The following is an 18,061-nucleotide window of genomic DNA, read 5'->3' as shown; positions in this document are numbered from 1 at the left end:
ACCTCTGGACTCTCTATCCCGACTGACTTTTTATATAAACTGCAAGGAAAAGGAAGGTGCAGGGCTCCCCCCCCCCCCCCCCCCATGGACTTGGTGCCCGCTCATTAAGGGTATTGTACTGGCTTAAAAGTGGCCATGCCCGACACCACCCCTGCAGTCTGGGAACAAATTTGTTCTGGGGAGAGTGTTCAGTCCCGGGACGTCTGGTCACCCTATATTGGGTGGGATCTGTACCAACAGTGGAGATTGGTCTTAAAAACAGACGTGAACACTGCTGTAAGTGCAGCAACTGAATATGGCGAGTGGATTCTATGGGGAGAAGTGATGGCTGACACCTGAACATTGTTGGAAGGATTGTCTTCACGTGGGGGAGGCTTTGGATCTTTCTAATCGCCTTTTCATTTCACTGGACTTTCTTCATTAAATAACCATAGATTTGTGATTTGTTTGTTGATACAATACTGAGATTTATTCAATGTACTGTTAGTGCGATAAATATATAGTGTCCCCAATATAATTCACAAATTGTTTGCCCATAGCTTTCTTTACAATGTGAGGGCAGACAGTACAGTTACAGCCCGATACTAGAGCTAACAAAAAAAAAAAAAAAAAAATGGATGATCTGATAGAGGAAAAAGTAGTCATTAGGTAAGGGCAGGGAAGGCTTCTCTGAAGAGAAGGGTTTTCAGGAATGTTCTAAAAGTGAACAGGAGATGGTTAAACAGGTTGGGGTAGGAAATTCCATAGGATGGGGGAGGCTTGGGAAAAGTCCTGGAGGCGAACATGGGAGGAACTGACAAGAGAGCAGGAGGTCTTTAGAGAAACAAACTATTTGGTTAGTATTTTGAGATGAGGTTAGTGATGCAGCTGAGGGCCCCCAAGTTGTGAATGGCTTTGTTAAAGTAGTTGTAAAGGCAGGAGGTTCAACTTAAAATTCCTTCTGCATGCAGAAGCCCCCTAATACTTACCTGAATCCCATCTCTAGCCAGCAATGTTCACGAGTACCTTGGCTGTCCAGGACTCTCCGATTGTCTGAGACACAGCAGAGGTGCCATTGGCTCCCACTGCTATCAAAACGTAACAACTTTATTACATTAAGTTAATATTTTTGATTTGTTGGGTGAGCAGAAGCCAGTAGAAGAATTGGCAGAGGAGTAGCAGATACTGATTGGTAGGGTGGAGTAGTCTGGCATCAGCATTTATGGACTGCAGAGGGCATAGCCCATGTAGGAGGTAAGCCAAAGGAGCAGGGAGTTGCAGTAGTTGAGGCCAGAGTTGACCAGGGAGCGAATTAGAAGATTTGTGGTGCCATTGGTTAGAGAGATGTATTTTGGAGGTGTTGTATTGTTTGAGGCGGCAAGCTTTGAAAAGTGATTGAATGTGGGGTTGAAAAGGACCGTTTAAAGCCCAGGATAACACCTAGGTATGTGGTAACAGGTTGATAGTTGTGCCAAGCAATCTTGAGATATATGTCAGAAAGGAGGCACATGGGGGAGGCAATATGAGCTCTGTTTTGGATAGAGTTTGAGGAATTGGTGTAACATCAAGGCAGATGTCCGTTATTAAAATAGCGATGCGTGAGGATTTGGGTGTCAGCATAGAAATTATATTGGAAGTCATGGGAAGCCAAACAACCCAGGGAGGGGTAAAGAATTGGAGAGGTCCTGCATTCTGTGTAAATGGACACAGATGCAGGACTCAGGAGAGCACTTCAACATGGACACTCAATGCAGGGAGGAGCAACCAGCGCCGCCATGGGAGCCCAGAAGGTGGTTCGGGGCTACTGTGCAAAACAAACTGCACAGTGGAGGCATGTATTTTTTTTATTTTAAACACACAAGGGTTTACATCCCTTTTAAGGTGCAGTGGGATAATAACCAGCAAAGAGTACCATTGTGGAGACCAGAGGAGCAGAGTTTTGAGGAGGGGGGTAATTCAAGGTGGTAGAGATCCAAAAGTAGAAGTACAGAGTAGTGACCATCGGTTTGGCTGTCAGATAGTTTGAGAGCTTTAGCAGAGCAGCAGAGGACACAATGCAGACTAAAAGGGGATAAAAGGTCATTTTCAGTGAGTGTTGGTTGTAGACTAGACACTCAAAGAATGGAGGAAAAAAGCGCAAGGAGATGGGGCATAGGTTGTCAAGACTGGTGGGGTCCAACAAGAAATTTAGGTGTGGGGGGGGGGGGGGGGTGACAAGTGCATGTTTTAGAGTTGGGGAAGATGCCAGAAATTGAAGATTTGAGTTAGAGTGTAGAATAGAGCCCGAATGGTGCCCACAATATTTGTGCTAAACCAGGCCGGTGGTTAAGTGGGTGTTAGAAAAAAAATAAGTTTAGCAACTTTGTTAATAGTAGCAGGGTTGAATGAGTACTTGTGGACATGGAATGATAAGTAGGGGGAGATATCGTACAGCTATGATCACAAAATTACATTTTTTTGGGAGATTGGTGATTTCACAGGCAGCGACTGAGGTTGTGATTGGAGGCAGCAGAGAGGGTAGAGAAGTAAAGAGTTGAAGGTAGAGAAAAGTTGATGGGGATAGGATGAGGTGGTGTTAATGAGAGAAGAGGGATAAAATAAAGCTTTATTATATGATATTTGTGGATCCTATAAGTTGTGTTACTATGCCAAATATAATAAAAATGCTGAGGCCAGAACTGACTTTTGGATCCTGTGCCAAGCACTTTAAGTATTGTAATGTTAACACCAATATGCAGGGCCGCTGATAGGGCAGTACAACCAGCCCTGTTGTACTGGGCCCGGCCAGCAGTGGGGGGGCCCCCCCAAGCAGCTTTTAACTTCTAGCTAAAAAGCTAAACTACTATATTAACCCGCACCCACTTGATTACTAAGGTGTATATAAGGAATATATATTCATTTCCTGGGCCCCATCAGGTTACCAGAGGGGCCCAGGAGGTGAAAGCAGAGGACGGACTTTTCCATTTTCGGGTGCAGGGATACAATTCCGTGCCACATGCTGCTCTCAGTATACCTGCACAAACTAAAGTTCTTCCTGCTCACTGTATGCCTCTCCGGCGGATGGATATTACTGTTATACGGCTCCCTTCATTCAGTAAGTGCTGCAGATTGAGGGACTTATCACTGAGGCAGCCGAGACAGAGCAGCAGGAGTAATCTGGGAAACAGCAGTGGTGCACAGGCTAGCAGTCCCCTGCACACACTGACAGGTCACACTATTGTAGAATGTGCAGTCCCCAGACTGTGCTCATGGTTATGATGATGATCAGGGCACAGCAGGTGCTGTATGGCTCTGTCAGTGTAACATGGCTGTTGGGTGCTGACTTTCCTGATATATGGCTATACTGCGTGTTACAGACTAACTCAGCACTGCCATAACAAAGTCAGCACCACAGTCATGTTACACAGAGCCATACAGCACCTGCTGTGCTCTGATCATAATGACCATGAGCACATAGTGAGATGCTACTTTTACACATGTGATGGGGGCAGTAAAAATATGGCCAAGCTGCATTTTTACCACCCCCAAACCACCCCTTTGATAACCCTTCACCCAAGCTTTGCAATTAGGTCCTTTTTCATGCAGATCTGATTGAAAGCTCCATGTAGGTTTAAAAAGGTATGAACTGACTTGTGTGCATTTATTTCCACCTTCCTCTGTGTCCATTCAGGTGGGGGGGGGGGGGGGGGGGAACACCACTGGAAAGAATATCCTTTTCTATTTTTCCAGACCTAAATGTGACAGATCAGAGGTAGCCTGATGTAAATGGACACAAGTCGGTGGTGTATGAAGACACAAACTGAATGGGCATGAGATGTCAAAACACTGACATCTCTCCCATTCAGATGGAGTTCTGATTGGTGGAGCGCTGTAAATGTTACATTGTACAGCTCCTGCCTCCAGACACCCCCACCCTGACAGCGTGGAGGCAGGGGCGGAACGAGGGGGCAGGGTTAAGGAGCCCCCCCCCCGTCAGGTAGGCTGTATGGGGCCCATAAAAAAAAAAAAAAAAAAAAAAATTAACAGCGGCCCTGCCAATGACCAATGCATGTTTCATTATTCAGCTTGGAGTTTACTTCCCCCCACGCTTTTCATTTTATAGCATGTTTTACCTAGATCTCTATTATACCATTGCATTTACCAGCAAATCATCAACAGTAAATATTCAGTTCCTGAAACTTGTGGCAAATAGGAGATATTTTTTTACACTGTATGATGGGATTTGCCAAGAAAATCAAAGAAAAAAAGCACTGCTGTGCAACATTTAATCTGTCTCACTAATATATAAACAAGCATTTGTCCCAAAAGTTTGACTCCTGTTACCACATTTACAACTTCCTAATGGCCTTCCTTCTGATAAGGTCATAAAGACCTCAAACATTCGCCAATTTTAGCACAAGGGTGTTTTATCATTGCGATTACAGCCAAACACTTTGACCTCACTTATGATTGCATTAGGTGTCAAGCCAGCCATATACTGTTCAAATATCAACCAGAACTGGCTGAAATTTAAACTATGTATGGGCAGGCTGATTGTACCCAAGTCAACTTGGGTACAACCAGCATGTCAGATTTTTGCATGCAATCATTGCCAGTGGTTATAGCAATATTCACCGTTTTCCCAGCAGGGACGGCTCCCTGCATCCCACCCCATTGATGGATGGGGGGGGATCCCTGGTTGCAGGAATAAAAAGAAGAATCCCATCTATGGCTGGCTTTAGAGCTTGACCATAAGCAGCTACTTTCAACCACCCCAGCACACAATTTGCCTTCAGATATAGGATTTCAGTTCACCCCAGACTATGTGTGTGCTCTGGAAAGCATGTGTCGATGCCCTGTAATGCATCACAACATACTGTAGAGCAGGTAAAAAAAATAAAAATAAACCTGTTAACAGCATTGCAGCAAAAGTTAAAAACCACATGCACACCATAGGCATTTGCAGATTGTTGCCATCTTAAGCATGCTGGTATTTGCAGTTCCATTACAGTTGGCCATACCCCAGATATCTAGATGCAATCTTTGAAAAGCGTGTTGCATTTTACACAAAAAAAACACTCCCTACACCACCTTAAACCTGGATGTGTTGCCCAATTTATTGTATGAAGCGCTGACCAATACTTAAGTTGTAAAGAATCCAAGTCAAGATTGTTAACTCATTGCACAAGAGCAGAACCGGGTTGTAAATCCTCCCATTTTCTGAGAAATCATAGAACTCAGTACAGTTTCCAGGAACAAAATCCAGCTCCTGCCAAATGTTTCTGCAATTTTCACTGAAGAGTCAGCTTGGAAAGGGACAGCTAGGCTTGACTTCAAGTTGTGAGAATGCAAATAATTTTTTTTTTTTTTTAAATTAAAGATCAAATCACGCCGAAAGGGTATTGTGTGTAAATTAAATTTAAAGATGCCTAAAAAGGTTTTAGGCCACAGCCAACATCTGTATATGCACATAATGGCAAGTATGCCTACAATGGGCATTTGGGGCAGCACAGTGGCACTTCCACCTAGTAGCACAAGGGATTTTGGTTCAAATCCCAACCATGACACTACCGTCACAGTTTGGAGTGTGGGAGGAAACCCACACAGGGAGAACATACAAAGACATGCTTGTAGGTCAGTTAACATACGATTCACTTGCCATTTCCCTTTTGAAAACATTTTTATTTCAGCCATGGAAGGTTTATTACACAGCAGCACTTGTGAGACACCAAGAGCTTACTAGAACTAGAGGACACAGTGCAATAACCAGATCCAGCAGGCTTTAAAAATGGCAATTCTAAGGCTGCAAGTTCAGAGTAACACGTACCAGCACACCACTATTGCTAAGAAGCCAAGCAGCTTGATTGAGGTTATAGCTAAAGTCAGCAGATCTGCACACTTAGTGATACCTTTTTGCAGTAACCATTAACTTTTTAAAAGCAATATTAAATTCACATTTAAAGGGGAAAAAAATAAAAAAAATGGGGTCCTTCTGACAGACCTCATTGGTCTCCAGTCATAAATGCTTCCCTCTTGTCTGTCAAGCACACCTCATTTACAATAGCCTGTATAATGCGATAATGTGACTCATTCACAAGTGACATCAAGGCCCAGCCATTCAAGCAGCTAAACAGATGGGACCCGGAAGGAAGCGCAGGCGAAGCTGGAAATGCCTGTGATCAGGAGTGATAGCACAGTATTGGAGGGCTTCCTTTGACATGCAAGTCTGTTAGTGTTAACATGCCTACTAGAGAGTAGGTTGGCTTTAGACTAGAGACCTTATATGGCGAAAGCCAATTTTGGATGGACAAGGGAATGGTTCATAGTGTTTGAGACACAAGTGGAAGAATCCCAAAAAAGGTGAGGGAATTTCCCTCTTGGAATCACTCGTTTTTTGTGATAACTGTCCCATCTATTAGTGCTCTGGTGACAAATCCGTTTTGCATTTTACCCCATACATTTAGGCCCAGTGACAGGGCACCAAGGGAGGGTCAAGAGACTCAATCTCCTCAATGTGGAAACAGCACTAAAAAGAATCAATCTAACCATTTTTAAAACTATTTTAAACTGACTATATACTTTAAGAGTCAACATTAAGTGCCTACATTTTTAGATTAAACGAATAATGCAACAAAAACAGAGGCTATGGACATAAACCCACCAACTATTTAGTGACCAGCTAACGTTTTTAATCACAAGTCTTAGCAGCTTGAATACTTATGAAGCAGTGATGCCAAGGAGCTCAGTCTGCCTGACCTTGACTTTGTTAACCACTTGGTGCCCATACTAAGTCTATTGACGTCATGGGCTTTCGGTGGTTATATCTGAATGATGCCTGAGGCCACAGACATCATTCAGATATCAGCGTTTTCAGCCGGCGATTCCCTGCACCATAAGAATGATCATAGCGGCTGTTCCACCGCTTGATCGTTCTTACGGGCGGCGGGAGGGGACGCCCCCCCTTCCCGCCACCCTCCGGTGCTTGTACCGACTCGCCGCTTCCATCGGCGAGTCGGTCACAGGATCTGCTGACCCCCGCAAGTGACCATAGAGATTTCCAGCGGTCCAGATCGTCCCCAGAGTCTATGATTGTTCAGAGGCCGGGCGCAATGTTACGACGTCACGCCCGGCCTCTGTATTCAAATTAATGGCACCGATTTGGCTAGGAGGCCAGGATCGTTTTTTTTTATTTTATACTTCTCAGCCTAGGTGAGATATGGGGTCTTATTGACCCCATATCTCACAGGAATATGGCACGATCGGACACAATTACAAGGGATGTTTACATTCCTTGTAATAGGAATAAGTCAATTTTTTTATTTATTATTTTTAACCACTTCCCGACCAGCGCACGCCAATGTACGTCAGCAGAATGGCATGGGCAGGCAAATGGGCGTACCTGTACGTCCCTTTAAAATGTGCTGCCCTGCCATCGGGAGCGCGCCGCCGGCGGCGCGCTCCAGCGCTGGTCGGGACCCCCGTGAGTCTGGTCGCGGGACCCGCGGACTCGATCGCCGCGGGCATCCCCGCGATCGTCTCACTGAGCGGCCGAAAGAAGAAATGCCGTTGTAAACAGCATTTCTCCATTCTGCCTAGCAACTAGTGACGCTGATCTCTGCTCCATGTGATTGGAGCAGAGATCAGTGTTCACTAAATTAAAGCCCAACCCCCCCGACAGTTAGTAACACACCCCTAGGAACACTTAACCCCTACACTGCCACCCACTGGTTAACCCCCTTCACTGCCAGTGTCATTTACACAGGAATCAGAGCATTTATATAGCAGTGATTACTGTATAAATGACAATGGTCCCAAAAAGGTGTCAAATGTCTGATGTGTCCGCCACAATAAAAAAAATAAAAAAAAATAAAAAATGCCATAAAACTATCCCTATTTTGTAAACGCTATAACTTTTGCACAAAGCAATCGCTTATTGCGTTTACCAAAAATATGTAGAAGAATACGTATCGGCCTAAACTGAGGGAAACAATGTTTTTTTTATATATTTTTGGGGGGATATAACAAAGTAAAAAATTAGTTTTCAAAATTGTCGCTCTATTTTTGTTTATAGCGCAAAAAATAAAACCGCAGAGGTGATCAAATACCACCAAAAGAAAGCTCCATTTGTGAGAGAAAGAAAAAAAAAAAAAAAAGGACATCAATTTTGTTTGGGAGCCACGTCGCACAACTGCGCAATTGTCAGTTAAAGCGACGCAGTGCCGAATTCGCAAAAAGTGGTCTGGTCTTTGACCAGCAAAATGGTCCGATCTGTAAGTGGTTAATTGTCAAACTAAAAAAAAAAATAAAAAAATAAAAAATGTAGAGCACCCCTGTCCCTGTGAGCTCGTACACAGAAGCGAACGCATACGCAAGTCCCGCCCACATATGAAAACTGTTAAAAACCACACATGTGAGGTATCGCCGCGAACGTTAGAGCGAGAGCAAAAATTCTAGCTCTAGACCTCCTCTGTAACCCAAAACATGTAACCAGTAAAAAAAATCTAAAGTGTCGCCTATGGGGATTTTTAAATACCAAAGTTTGGCGCCATTGCACGAGCGCGTGCAATTTTGAAGCATGACATGTTGGGTATTTACTCGGTGTATCCTTTCACATTATGCAAAAAAAATTGGGCTAACTTTACTGTTTTTTTTTGTTTTGTTTTTTTAAGCATGAAACTTTTTTTTCCTGGAAAAAAAAATCATGTTCGAAAAATTGCTGCGCAAATACCGTGCAAGATAAAAACGACCGCCATTGTATTCTCTAAGGTCTTTGCTAAAAAAACATATATAATGGTTGGGGGTTCTATGTAATTTTCTAGCCCAAAAAATTAGGAATTTTACATGTAGGAGAGAAATATCAGAATTGGCCTGGGAGCGAAGTGGTTAATGGTCCTTGCCTCATGCAGAAGGTCAGAGCTAGGTCCCTTGAGGCTTTAAACATGTGTGCAAAGGATGCCAGAGGTAACCGGTCGAATATAAACTCCTTCAGTAAATCAGCCCACATCCCTGGTCCTTCTATACCATTTTGTTGTGCAAGGACTACTTCTGAACAGCAGTCGTTCTCATAAAAATGACTTGCATCCTGCAACCTTTTTGAATTTTTAAATTAGGCTAGAAAAAAAAATATTTGCCAACGCCATTCCAGCAGTACTCCATTACTGTCATCCCCTAGAGATGGCTAACCCAAGGCACCAACTGAACTAAACCTCATGGCACATCTTGCAACTTAAAAGAACTAAAAAGTCAAAACTTTTCTGCAGGACAGGCCTATAACCCAGTGGTTTTTCAGTTGCCATCTGTGCCACTAGGGAGCATCTTTCACTTCCAAGGTCACCAGAACTAGTGTCCCCATTGGAAGATTCCCCTTTTCATGCTGCTATGGTATCCACTCAAATCTTGGTAATTTTTCCACTTCTGGCAATAAGTCAGGACAGGCCAAGTGAAAGTGACCCTCATGGTGTCAAAGACAAACCTGACCGCTATTCTTATCCCTACATGGGGACATGCAAGGAAAAAAAAAAATTTTTTTTTACTTTTAGTTTGCACATAGTTGGATGATAAAAACAGCAGAGCTTCCCCTCATTTCAGAGCTACCCCTCAGATTTATAGCAAATGCACTTCCAAGTGCATTTTCGATGCAATTTCAAGTGCACTTTGCACTTGTAGTGCAAAGGGGATTTGCCTTTCGTAAATAACCCCCTTAGTGTGTTCGTCTGAGCACCAATACACTGCCCAACAAGAATTATCTTGCCTCTGGGGGGTAGGAGAGAGGGGGGTTTAGGGGAAGGGGAGAGAGGGGGAATCCAAGCGCTGCTCAGGACTAAGGATGAGCTTGAGCGAGTTATTTGGGTATACTGTATTTATTGGCATGTAATGCGCACAGGCGTATAACACGCACCTTAATGAGGGAAGTTTCACACAAAAAAATATAAATTGTAAATAAAGAACTTTGAAGCAAAATAAGGGTCAGTCCATCAATGCAGCCTGCACATTGCCCATCAGGAGCCACACCATTGCCAATTAATGCAGCCTGACTGCACATCCTTGCTCATCTGTAGATTTGTCAGTGCTGGATTAAACAATTCCGCAATCTCTTGTGTACCCGACGATCAGTCACACACAGTCCCACCTGTGAGACAGAATAGAGGACCAATCCTGGGCCAGGAGGCAGAACTGTGTGACAGATCACCAGGAGATCGCCACTCTAATCCAGCAGTGCCCACCCCCTCCTTCCACTCAGACAGCAGGAACGAACATCTTTTGTGGCACCACACATTACCAGTGGGGCCATTTGAAACCAAAAGTAGACCGGATTTTGGACATGCCTGGTCTAAATGGGACCCTTTACATGTCCCAAGAGGCTGCGGGGCGGAGGGGTTAGGAAGACCTTCCACTCAATTGCAAAGGCAGTCAGAGCATAAACCTGTCAAACTAGGTACCCACTACCCCCTGAAAAAAAAAAAATGTAATATTTGATTGGGTGGTTTTGGGAGCTGAAGTGTAGAACATCCCTTTTTGGTGAAGTTCCACTTTAAACTACAGTAAAAAAGTTTATGTAATTTCAATTAGTTATTTTAGTAATTTAAAGTAATAAAGTCAAAAAGTTTTTTTTTTTTTTTTTTTTAAACAAACCCGGCACTCACCTGCTCTGTGCAGTGGTTTTGCCCATAGCAGCCCTGATCCTCCTCCGGTCCCCCACCAGCACTTCTGGCTCCCTCCATCCTGCCGAGTGCACCCTAGAGCAAGCAGCTCGGAATGGGGGACATGAGCAGGCATACTCCCAAGCTGTGGCTCTGCATGTCCATTCACACACAGCCATGACTCGGCCACCACCCCTCTCCACAACATTGCAGAAGGCCGCAGCGGGAGCCATTGGCTTCCACTGCTGTCAATTACAGACAGTGGGCCAATGAGGGAAAGTCCCTGGAGAGCCAATGCTCTCATGCAAAATCTCTGGAGGAAGATTAGGGTACTACACAGGTTGTTTTACCTTCATGAATTAAAAACTGTCAGCCTTTACAAATGCTTTAAATCTGCAGCTATTCAAAGAATACTAGGTGATCCTGCCATGGGGTCTTATTCAGATGCTCAGTTATTACCCCCAATATCTACATCTGTGCTCCTACATGGTTAACCTGTCAAAAGCTCTTAGTGAAAGCTAGTGTGCCATCATACATTGTGCAGGCTTATTTATTTTAACTATGGCTTTTATGATAAGTGATCAGAACAACAATGTCCAGCTGATGCTTGAGTGCTTACATGTTGACAGAAGTGGCTGTAAGATCAGCAGCCCTGAGATGCAACAAAATTAACAGATGAAAGATCAAATGAAAACAAATATCACACTTGGCACTCGTTTTCAATTATGAAGAAACCCATAGTAAGTACTGCAGACTGCAGAGCCAAAAAAAGAGAAAATTGAACTGTGGAAGCTGTGCCAAAGCAAAGAGGAACATAGGAGGGGGCAATAAAGTCCATCTTAGTAGAGGAGCAGGAAAACTGCTTCCTTGTGACCAAGCTGGCTTTCTGATGTTGACCCGATGACTAGTGGGTGAATATTTATAAACAGATAAGGTTAAGCATAGGCCCACGGAATGAATATTGCACTGCAAGTCTGGCTCAGATACAGCTTCCTCACCAGCAAGAACAGTGGTCAATCAGCACAGTAGTGACAAAGCAATTCTAGCAGTCAGAGGTACAGTGCCTTAAGCTGGCCATAGATTTGGTTCAGCAGGCTCCAGCTGAATTTCTATCAATATGTGGCCACTTCTGTTAGACTTCCCTCAATCAGGAAAGTTGGAACACTTGTATATCAGTGACCGCAGCTGCTGATCAATTTTAGACAGCGGAACTGTTTGCTGTCAGAATATAATGCCCCAGTGGGGAGATTTCCTTACTGGAGGAAGCTCACGCGATTGGTGGGCAAACCACATTGATGTGACAACTCTTCACATCATGTGGTTTGCCATCTCATACTGCTAGACATGGCTTTGCCAACCCGAGACAGACTTCAGCATTCAAGTGATCCTTGCTGAAAGCACAAGCACCGAGATAGGTCTAGAGGCCAGTAGAAGGAGCTGTGAACAGAGCATGTAGCCTTTCATTCCATAGAGACGGTCCTGACCCCTTCCTTCCCCTCCTGCTGGTGACATTTCTGCTTCAAGATGGTCAGCATGGAGCCGACAACTTTCTTTCCCTGAATCTATAGCTCTTCAGCACAACATCACACCAGAACTTTTCCCTGCTACCCAGATTGTGCAAGGAGCCTGTGGGATGCAGTAGAACTAGCTGGACTACATACTTGTGATGAGCATTTTAATACCAAGATGAATGATGACCGTTTTAATACTACACAGAGGCTCCCCCCTTGTTTCTTGACCATCTGGAATAAGTGGTGGAATTGATGGGATCCCAGGGGTGTTTTAAAGACAAGGTTGTCAATTTTAATTACCGTTATGCCATTAACCTGTTGCATAGAATCATTTTTCTATGCTAAATGTTAATAAACTTGGAGAGACTGCAGTTTGCCCATTTTTAGAACTAGTGGATTCTTCTCGAATCCTTTACAGTTTACGATTCATTGTGGTGTTCCGGGCAATATCTATATACTATTAGGCGTTGGTACTTCTGTGGCTGGCCCTATACTTAATGGACCAGCTTTGATCTTAGCCTGCTGGCTTAAAAGAAAAATTCTCATCTATGGCCAGCTATAGATTCACACAGCAGATTACAGCTACAACTCTGCATGAGCAGAAGTACACAGCTACATTTCCAGGAGAAATGCAAAACAAACAAAATACAGATAGATCTTTCAGGTTATTGCTTAGGCAAAACTGAATATTCCAGGTATGGATATTTCAGGGATGCACAATTCATATCATCCAATGCCAGGGATATGCAGTTCCAAATAGGTAGTTTTATTTTACATTTAGCCCTCCTGCAGGCAAGCAACAGTGTTTAAGACAAAAAAAAAACCCTCCTGCGCTAGGAGGCCAAGTAATAAAGAGCTGCTAGCAGGGTTCTCTTTTTTCCAAGAGCCAATGGTCGGCTCGCTTGTTAAAATACAAACCTTGTGGCTAACTAGCTGCTGGGTTGCTTTTACAAGTACGAGTACCCTCACTCCTGCCACCTTCCTTAGGTTATCCTGTCACACCAGGACACCTGATTGGCCAGCTGGTGCTTCTGCCAGCTAATCATAGAAGCAAACAGACTGGATCAACTCTGTTCACCTCATAGGGATCTGGAAGCAATGAAATTACATCACTTAGTTTCCCCAGATGTAAACTGCACCATTTTTGAAAATGAAAAGCATTTAGTCACACAGATCTTGGTGTGAACAAATGCATTACAAGGGCAGAGGTGGGAGGTCTTCAACCCCAGACTTCTCCGTAAACAGTACCGGTCACATTTATATTGGTGTCACAAGGGATGCTTACATTCCTTGGACGGCAAGAAAAGTGATCAAAAATTTAAAGAGTGTAAAAACTCTTTAAAGTGCCCTCATGCCAAGAAAAACGTGTGCATCTGTCCCACACAGCAATTGCTCCACATGTGAGGAGCCACCGCAAATGTTAGCTCATGGGCAGCAATTCTAGCACTAGCACTCCACTGTAAATCTAAAGTGGTAACCTGTAAAGGCTTTTAAAGGTTGCCTATGGATAGTAGCATTTAAGCTGTCGCCGTTGCACAGGCAATTTTAAAGCAGGGCACGTTTGGCATCAAATTACTGGCATAACATCAGCTTTTGGGTTATGTATTGTTTTATTGCATTCACATTCATGTATTCCCCCCCCAAATTTGTGTTTGGAAAACTGCTCTGCAAATACCACAACAGCCAATTTATTCTCTATATATTAAAAATATATACTGTTTGGGGGTTCTAAGAAATTTCCTAGCAAAAAATTACTGACCATTAAAGTACTAGAAAAAGCCTGGGGCCAAGTCGTTAATGGAGTAGACACCAGAGCTTGATTTGGCTGCTCAGCATGCACTTTAAGAACCCAAGTCTTTCCATGTGGGAGGATAACCTGAAGGGACAAAGTTTTTTCCTCTCATCTGTTCGCTCAGATGTACTTCTGCTGAGCGTTGAGAGCCCGACAATCCCCTTATCTGGTGAGCACCCAATCAGTGCTAGTGACACTGCAAGGTCTCTTCACTCCCTCCTAAAACAGGAGATCAGCAGCTCGAGTGCATTGTATTATCTGAAGGAATGCAAAGCATTCTATGATTGGATGAGGTGGAGGCAGGGCGGTGATGTCACAGTAATCATTTTGAATGCTCAAATTGACAATTCTGCCCATTAAAAACAAGCAATTTGAAACCTGAAACAAAAAAATAAATAAAAAAAATTGCCAAAAAACTCCAGATCAGTTGGTCACATTTTGGTAAATAAGCTGCTGAAGCACAAAAGTCAAGTCCTGCACACTGCAGTGAACTCTATTTTTTAAAAGCCAGGAGTTCTACTTTTAAAAACGTATACTTCAACATACCTGGTAATAAGGGTGTAAAAAGGCATCTGGACATCCAGATAAAGCCATCTGCTCATTGATTTAAGTTTCAAAATATCTGCAGAAACCTATGGAAAATACAACAGATATTTGAACGAGGCACATGCCTTTAATATACATACACAATTGTCGTACTATTTCAGGAAACATACAAGCAATTGCTTGCCCAATATGGTAATGAGCAAGGTATAAGCATCTTTTTTAGAACTAAAACTTCAGGCAGACATCTGAAAATATACAGCGGAAATGTGTAAAGGACGTTTCACCTGCCAACAGATCTACATTTCTAGTCAGTATTGACTCAACCCTACCACACAACAGCCAGAAAAGGACACAGCTTTGCTACAATTTAAAGCAGACGTTTAGCTTAATCCCCCCCCCCCTTACAGCTTTAAAGGCCCAACTTACCTGTAATGTCATCCCATGGCGTACAGGATGCTAGATCCTGTAGAAGTGAGTGCTGAGGTTTAATAGAGTCGGGTCTTTGGGCTGAACACAGACTATTCTGACAGGTGACCCGTTCCCCTCCTTCACTGGGGAAAGCAAGTGCATTATTTACACTGCATATTAAACACAAGTGAATGAATATGGGAGAATCTTGAAATTTTTCAAATTCCCATAGCGCGTTACATGCAGTGTAAACTATACACACTATAGAAAATCCAAAGAGCGTATAAGTACACAAAACACTGCTAGAAGTGCAAAGTCCCTTAGTCCATTGTAACTCATCTGGAGACCATCAGCAGGGTAGAGGTGGATGAGGCAACTGGATGAATTGATGGCTGAGGAGAAGGAATCAAGTTTTTAACCTCTGCAGTTCCCACAGAAGATCTGGGTAATATCGCATCAAACGAAGAAAACAGCAGGCCGCTGAGGTCCGTATCAAACAGTGGCGGCTGGTGAAGTTTTAGGATGGGGGTGCTAGGCTGCCCTTTTTGGCCTCACCCCTTATAGAATCCACCCACTCAGTCCCCTGTATTCCACCCCTAGCGTCAGGGGTATACAGTCCCAGCCTCACAGATCAGCACTGACAGCATGCTCCCCCTCCCACCCTGGGCTTGGGTCACTGACAGCACTCCCCACGGGAGGTCTGACACTTACCGCCAAGCCGTGGTGTCCTCGTGTCTCCTCCAGAGCGGTCGCTGAGATGTCCTTCGAGTCCAGCACGCGTCTCCTCTGCTCGTGCCTCCTCTTCCTAAGCATCCAAGAATCCAATAGGATTGCCTGGCACTTTGGCCAAGTTGGGAAACAGGTCTGATGATCTGCCACCCGATTGACAGGGAAACGTTATTGGGAAAACTCATTTGTCATACAATTGGGTGGGATCGGGGCGCAGAGTAATAATCAGGTGCAAAAAAAAAAAATTTAACTGCTTCCTGACCGGCTCATGTCTCTTTATAGAGGTCAGGGCAGTGCATGGAAGAATGGCACCCGAGTGAAACCCTGTATGGGTACGGAGTTCCCCTAGAGTCGCCGGAGGGCACTTGCCCGCTAGCGATCGCGTGCACAAGAGCCAGTATGGGGATTATTGCTGCATCGGAAGAGTGAGAGGGGTGAGACAAGCGTGGCTGGATTACATACAGTGAGAATCTGTTTACTCAGTGGCCTCTTTAATACAAAGTCCTGCCTCCTGGACTGGCTTTTACAACGGACAGAACTCTGGTCCAATGCTGGTCCAGGAGGCAGGACTTCCTATTACAGAGGCCGCCGCGTAAACAGGAGATTGCTGTAAGTAAGTTAATCTGATAGCTCTCGTCCTTGCGCGCCGCGACGCAAACTCCCAAAGGCGAAACAGCCCCCCCGCGTCGGGCGGGGCGAGCCTTGGGCATGTGGCAACAGATTTGCTCAAAGGTTTGTTTGGCTTGCAAAACCAGGGATGCTTTTGTCCCTCAGCAGGCACCTTGTCAGACTGGGAACGCTTACTTTCCGACCCGGGCGGATGAAAAATCCGCTTTCAAATGGAAAATGAGGACCCTTGCCTATGGCGTGGCTCCTTGCTCCCGCAGTCCAGGAAGGGCAACATACTTTCCCCCCAGTAACATTCTTAATGTCATCCAATGAGGCTCAAAATAGCCTCTCCCCCTGGAAGGGGAAATTTGCCAGTGACTTCTAAGATGGCTGGTCCAGACCAGAATTTTGCCCAAATCAGGCAACATAGCACCACAGCTGATAATGAGGCTCTAGAGAGCAAGGGGGACATATCTAAGGCTGCATCAGAGACATACTTCAGGCCCTGCCAGTTCCACGAAGACCGGGGGAATCTGTTGCTTCTCCAACTCACAGTGCAACAATTTAGCCCACTCAGTAAGTGGCCAACACCGGCCGCAATGCTGACCCCACCACCGTAATAATGGGTGGCGCTCATATGGGCGCCATCCATGAACAGTTCAGGCCTTTGTTGGTGTCTCTCCCTTTTCTAGGACTTCCCTCACTTGCATTTCTATTGGTCATGCTCGACTTAAGTTGCACTTGTTATCTTTTCTCTTGCACCACCTCTCACTATCTTGACAGGCGATGCAATGCATCCTTGAACATTCACCACACAATTTTAATAGTTACAGTTAGTCATTGGCATTATGCCTACACATTCACTGTCTGATGCTTGGACAGTCCACAGGCCCCACCCAGGATGGACATCGTGGATCACTACATCTCAGCTCCTGGGGGAGATATATGGCCCCCACTACCATGCCATCAGTACATGGATACCCTGTAAGAACTAGTTAGGGTTTTGACCCCTTGCTTTGTTTGACAATGTAAAATATATGGATCAATTAGAAATGCTCCTGACAAGCAATGTTAAGTCGCAAAACACATTGAGCCAACAGATGTCATGTTCCATCCAATCATGCGTCATTGGCATATTTTCTACTGTACCAGTTTAGAGAGCTTGGGTTTCAATTTAGTTTGGGTACAGTGTCACATGATCGTGCAATTGTCAAAAATGATGCAATGCCAAATTGTAAAAAGTGTTCTTGTCTGGACAGGGGTAAAATCTTCGAGGCCTGAAGTGGTTATTTTGATATTGATCTCAGTGCAGTGTTCATTTTAAACTATACACAAGCCTTTCTCAATGAAAGTGGGTGAGGAAGGGGCATAACCCCATTGGGAGCATGTAGCGTTTAGCCCAGAGACCCTAAGCTATCAAAGTTCAGACACCAGAAGGAGGTCTACCATGTAAGGGAGGAAACGAGGAACATAGGTTCCCTGATCTTTGCATTGAAGGAAAGCTTCTATTACATCACTTCCAGGTTCAGTCATTCGAGAGAGAGAGAGAGAGAGAGAGAGAGAGAGAGAGAGAGAGAGAGAGAGAGAGAGAGAGAGAGAGAGAGAGAGAGAGAGAGAGAGAGAGAGAGAGAGAGAGAGAGAGAGAGAGAGAGAGAGAGAGAGAGAGAGAGAGAGAGAGAGAGAGAGAGAGAGAGAGAGAGAGAGAGAGAGAGAGAGAGAGAGAGAGAGAGAGAGAGAGAGAGAGAGAGAGAGAGAGAGAGAGAGAGAGAGAGAGAGAGAGAGAGAGAGAGAGACAGAGACAGAGAGAGAGAAAGGCTTAAGCTGCAAATTGCACAGCAAATTATAATTGACTGTTGCATACCCAATGT

General features: G+C 44.4%; 1 protein-coding gene across 2 annotated transcripts in view; it reads right to left on the bottom strand.

Moving 5' to 3' along the window:
- The window catches only part of GRB10 (growth factor receptor bound protein 10), a 313,951-nt gene that overhangs the window by 239,698 nt on the left and 56,192 nt on the right, over positions 1 to 18,061 (bottom strand). The window contains exon 2 of one of the 2 annotated variants that reach the window (XM_077491758.1): positions 14,448 to 14,533. The exons of the other annotated variant lie outside the window; for it this stretch is intronic. Coding sequence (XP_077347884.1) covers positions 14,448 to 14,495 — 48 coding nt within the window. The 5' untranslated portion in view covers positions 14,496 to 14,533. The remainder of the gene's footprint in view (positions 1 to 14,447; positions 14,534 to 18,061) is intronic. 2 annotated transcript variants of the gene reach the window in all.

Source organism: Lithobates pipiens, unplaced genomic scaffold (genome assembly GCF_037356315.1).
Source record: "Lithobates pipiens isolate NorthernLeopardFrog02 unplaced genomic scaffold, aLitPip1_a1.2 Scaffold_19, whole genome shotgun sequence".
Taxonomy (NCBI): Eukaryota; Metazoa; Chordata; class Amphibia; order Anura; family Ranidae; genus Lithobates; species Lithobates pipiens.
The sequence above is the reverse complement of the archived record's forward strand: the minus strand, read 5'-3'. Positions and strand labels throughout refer to the sequence as shown.